Source organism: Bidens hawaiensis, unplaced genomic scaffold (assembly GCF_021521415.1).
Source record: "Bidens hawaiensis isolate Kalapana, Puna unplaced genomic scaffold, B.hawaiensis_p1.1 tig00014763_1, whole genome shotgun sequence".
Lineage (NCBI taxonomy): Eukaryota > Viridiplantae > Streptophyta > Magnoliopsida > Asterales > Asteraceae > Bidens > Bidens hawaiensis.
This window is the reverse complement of record NW_027492300.1, coordinates 135,693-139,865: the sequence shown is the minus strand read 5'-3', so window position 1 is coordinate 139,865 and position 4,173 is coordinate 135,693. Positions and strand designations below refer to the sequence as shown.

Genomic DNA, 4,173 nt, shown 5'->3' with positions numbered 1-4,173 from the left:
ATTGAAAACCGGTACTGGCAAGAACCGTTTAACTCGATTCCGAACCGAACGGAAACCGTTAAAATACGGTTCAGTTCCGGTTCTTATATTTAGCATTTAACAGTTCCGGTTCGGTTCTCGCGATTCTGAACCATTGCACAACCCTAATTACATTCTATTCTTAGGTTGAATGGAAAAAAAATATATTCCATTACATTCTTAGATAAATGGAAAGAAAAACTTAATTGTACAATTAAATGCATTTGCATATCTACCTAATTAGTCTTCCCTCCTTTTTGTTTCAAAATAAAAAGGGTCCCATTTGATAACGTTTTTAGATCATTCATAATCCGTCCATTAAATTTAGTGAGTGGAGTTTTTATAATATAGAGAGTAGTTTAGGAGTGTTGTGAATGAAGAATAGAGAAAATGCAGTGATTTTTTTGTATATTTGAAAAGTTCCTGTAGCATCCTATAAATTTTTAATATTTTTTTATAGAGGTTTTGAGTACATGAGAAAAAAAAAGTAATGATAAATGTATAAAAAATATTATTTAATTAAAAAAGAGAGAGAATGTAGTGTGTTTTAATGTAAATTTATGACTGATAAAATGTAAGAGCATTCTCACCCCTGACCCCTTTCTTATCTTCAAATCCAAAATTAAACTAAAATTACTACTTTTTATCTCTCATTCAATTAAATAATACTTTTATATACCTTTATCATTACATTTTATCTTTCCTTAACTATAACGATTGCTTGTTTCTAGTTTGTCTAATCCAAAGACACTTCAAAATTTTCAAATGTCAAGTGTTCCGAAACGATACCTTACAAAGGATAATCATTATAGATAAACGAAACCTCTAATTACGTTATATTTCTAAGACAATCTTCCTACTTTACCATTTCAAGAAGACTAGATTATCCTCTGCATCCAAATCATTAGCCTCCAGTTTCTTTAACAAAGAAGCTTTCTCCCAAGCTTTCGTTGATCCTCTCACCGACACCTTAGCCTACACAAACATGAGATCAGGCAATTCCATTGCTTCTTTCAAGCACTCCTCACTTTCATCAAAAACACGAATCCATATCTCGGTTGCACCTTCACTGTATATGTAGACCGAAAGAAATCCCACTCGTTGCAGCAAGACCTCAGCCAGTATGGCTTCGGTACAATATTAAAATCTTGCGCTAACTATTATGACGAAATGACTATTCAAACAACACATGTGACCAAGTAGCATAAAAGGGTTCGGACCACAGCTCAAACCAAGGACATGAGTCCATGACACAACAGAAACAATCTATAATAAGAACATAATCAATGGGAGCTCTTAAAACTCTTAACACCCAAAATACAATCCCCACAAACAAAACAAAACAAAACCTGTATAAAGGTTTCCTACCAAAAGCTTTTCAAATCCTTCAAACATCATAACCATATTCAAAATCCAAAAATCCACAAACACAACTCAAACTCCAGACTCTTGGTTTTAAACTCTATTCGAAAGTGTCGTCGTCGTCATCTGGAAGAGGCTGGCTCGCAGCTGCAGCAAGATCGGCTTCATGCCTGCAAAAACATTACAAAATATTAATTCACCGTTTAAAAGCTTCATGCCTTATAATTTATAGAAAATAGAAGGGAAAAAACAAAACCAACAAAAAAAAGCTTACTGTTGTTGAGCAGCAATGTCAATTTGCACTTCTGGCGGAGCCAAGGCAGGAGACTCGACAAAATGCAAGTTGGGATCCCTACAAACATAAGACATAAACATCAAAACATGTCATCGTAACTTTACAAGACTAACTGATATTAGGCAAATCCACAAAAGCTTACTCACCCAGCAAGTTTCCTTGCAAGATAAAGGAATGGCTTCTCAAAATTGTAATTACTCTTGGCAGATATCTCATAATACTGCAAGTTCTTCTTTCGGTGGAAAGTAACTTGTTTTGCCTTCACTTGACGGTTCTTCACATCAACCTTGTTTCCACAAAGTACAATCGGGATGTTTTCACATACACTATGAAAACAGCAAAACATATATAAGTATGTCAAGAAGGTGAATATTGATACATAAAAATGGAAACTATTTCTTAAAATACTTGTATACGTACCGACAAAGGTCACGATGCCATGTTGGAACATTCTTGTAAGTCAACCTTGCAGTTACATCAAACATGATAATTGCACATTGACCATGAATGCTGCAGGAAATTCAGATTGTGTGATAACATATTTTCGGTGATGCTAAAAACCTCTGTCACTGTCACAAATAATATGAAACCAAGATATTGGCCAAAGTCTGATTAAAGATAATACTTACTAATATCCATCACGAAGACCACCGAATTTCTCCTGGCCAGCTGTGTCCCAACAGTAAAACCGAATCTTTCCACAGTTGGTGAAGAAATCCAAGGGGTGAACTTCAACGCCAATGGTTGCTAAACACAACAAAAGAAAACTTAAATCAATCATACAAGTAAAATACAATTCACAAAAAGAAAATATAATGAATATTTGTGATTACTCACGTTCATATTTCTTCTCAAATTCTCCTGTCAAATGTCTCTTCACAAAAGTTGTTTTTCCTACACAAATCAGAAATTAAATTTGGTTCAGGGTCATGATGAACAAGTTACAATCATTGAAGAAACTAACAAATAGTCGTCTAAAAACACATTAAACAAGCAAATCACCATACATAAACACCAACATCTTCTCTAAACTTAACTTTAACAACTAAAAAAGGATTCAACTATGATTCAACTATACATTCTAAAGATGTAAAAAAAAAATTTTAATAATCAACAAAACGACCATACAATTAGGGGTGCCAACGAGCCGAGCGTTCATGAGCTACTCAAAATCAGATCAATTTAGAGCTTTCCCTCTTTCGAATTTCTACGCACTAATTTCACACTGCACAATCAAGCTCGAGCCAAGCTTTGGCTCGGCTCGTTTGAGGTACTACACGAGCTCAATCCGAGCTTAGTCTCATTTAAGGTTTTTCTCAAAGTATAACAAAATTAATTAAAAACATAAACACCAACTAATAAAAAAATTAAAAAAGCCAAGATCGAGCTTGATAAAAACAACTCACGAGCTGAGCTCAAGCTTTAGAAAAAGTGCTGAAAATGAGCAAAGCTCAATTACATCCCTACATACTATGCATGGTGTAAACCGATAAGGGTAAGGATGAGCTCGGTACCTGTACCAAATATTGGTACAAAAATCCGGATCCCGGTTTCCCAAAATCTTGGTACTGGTGCCGAAAATGTTCGATTGGATACCGGTATGGTACCAGCGTCAAATATTCAGAAAATATTGGTACCGAACTGTACCGATCCAGAAACGTTCAGTACCGGTTCAATATGCATGTAACAGAGTAATTGCTTTAGATTTCATTTTTTTTGTTTTATGATTGCTTAAGAAATATTGTGTAATTAGTATTACACCTGCAATTTGTCAAAGAAGTTGTTATGTATGTTGTGTCCTGTTACTGTTACTATTTGTTCTGAACCCTAATACCATAACAACTGTGACAAATTGCAGGTGTAATACTAATCACACAGTATTTATTAAGCCATCACAAAACAAAGCATATATATATAATCTAAAGCAATTACTCTTATCATACAAAACAAAATGAAGTATAAACCCTAACCCTAACATGAATTTTGTATCAAAATGAATAATAAAAGTAGATAACTACAATCCTAAATCGCATAAACAGCTAAAACAATAACAGATTATACCAGTTCCACCATCGCCGACGATAACAAGCTTGAAACTCGGGTAATCAACCGTTTGCTGGTTCGGCAACGCCTGAAACAACACAACATCAATCGATCATTCACTACGACACCGTTTTGAATCAAATAATTGAAGATCTGATAGACGTACCATAATATTAAAGGTGTGACTGACTGACTGCGTACAAAGAGCTGAGTGTGTGAGAGAGGCTGTACCCTAGTTTCAAAGTACGAATAAATATCACTAGACTTTGATGTTAGCTTTATTCTCACGCGGCTATCTCTGCCGTTGGATCTGCTTTCTTTGAACTTGGCCGTTGATTGCTCCATCGGTGCCCGTCACGTGATTCTGGAAAATGGATTTGAATTTTGAAAACCAGGTTTCGAATTTACCAGAATTTCCTTGGAATATCCGGAATAAAACGAGATTTCAACCGTTC

At 35.0% G+C, this 4,173-nt stretch overlaps 1 protein-coding gene across 1 annotated transcript; it reads right to left on the bottom strand.

The window, feature by feature from the left end:
• Positions 1–1,288: 1,288 nt before the first annotated feature.
• Positions 1,289–3,874, bottom strand: LOC143547589 (GTP-binding nuclear protein Ran1B-like). The gene is made up of 7 exons (XM_077038977.1): positions 3,737–3,874; positions 2,513–2,569; positions 2,305–2,422; positions 2,096–2,185; positions 1,822–2,001; positions 1,655–1,732; positions 1,289–1,550 (listed from the first exon to the last, which is right to left on the bottom strand). The coding sequence occupies exons 4-7, from the start codon at positions 2,158–2,160 to the stop codon at positions 1,481–1,483; spliced, it is 393 nt and encodes a 130-aa protein (XP_076895092.1). The 5' UTR covers positions 2,161–2,185; positions 2,305–2,422; positions 2,513–2,569; positions 3,737–3,874; the 3' UTR covers positions 1,289–1,480.
• Between the last annotated feature and the right edge of the window lie 299 nt (positions 3,875–4,173).

Excerpts from the sequence above, each read along its gene's own strand:
- LOC143547589 (XM_077038977.1), bottom strand. The coding sequence starts at position 2,160 with ATGTTTGATGTAACTGCAAGGTTGACTTACAAGAATGTTCCAACATGG. Across the intron at positions 1,733-1,821 it reads CTTGCAAGGAAACTTGCTGG|GGATCCCAACTTGCATTTTG; the intron begins GTGAGTAAGCTT and ends TTATGTTTGTAG. Across the intron at positions 1,551-1,654 it reads GACATTGCTGCTCAACAACA|GCATGAAGCCGATCTTGCTG; the intron begins GTAAGCTTTTTT and ends ATGTTTTTGCAG.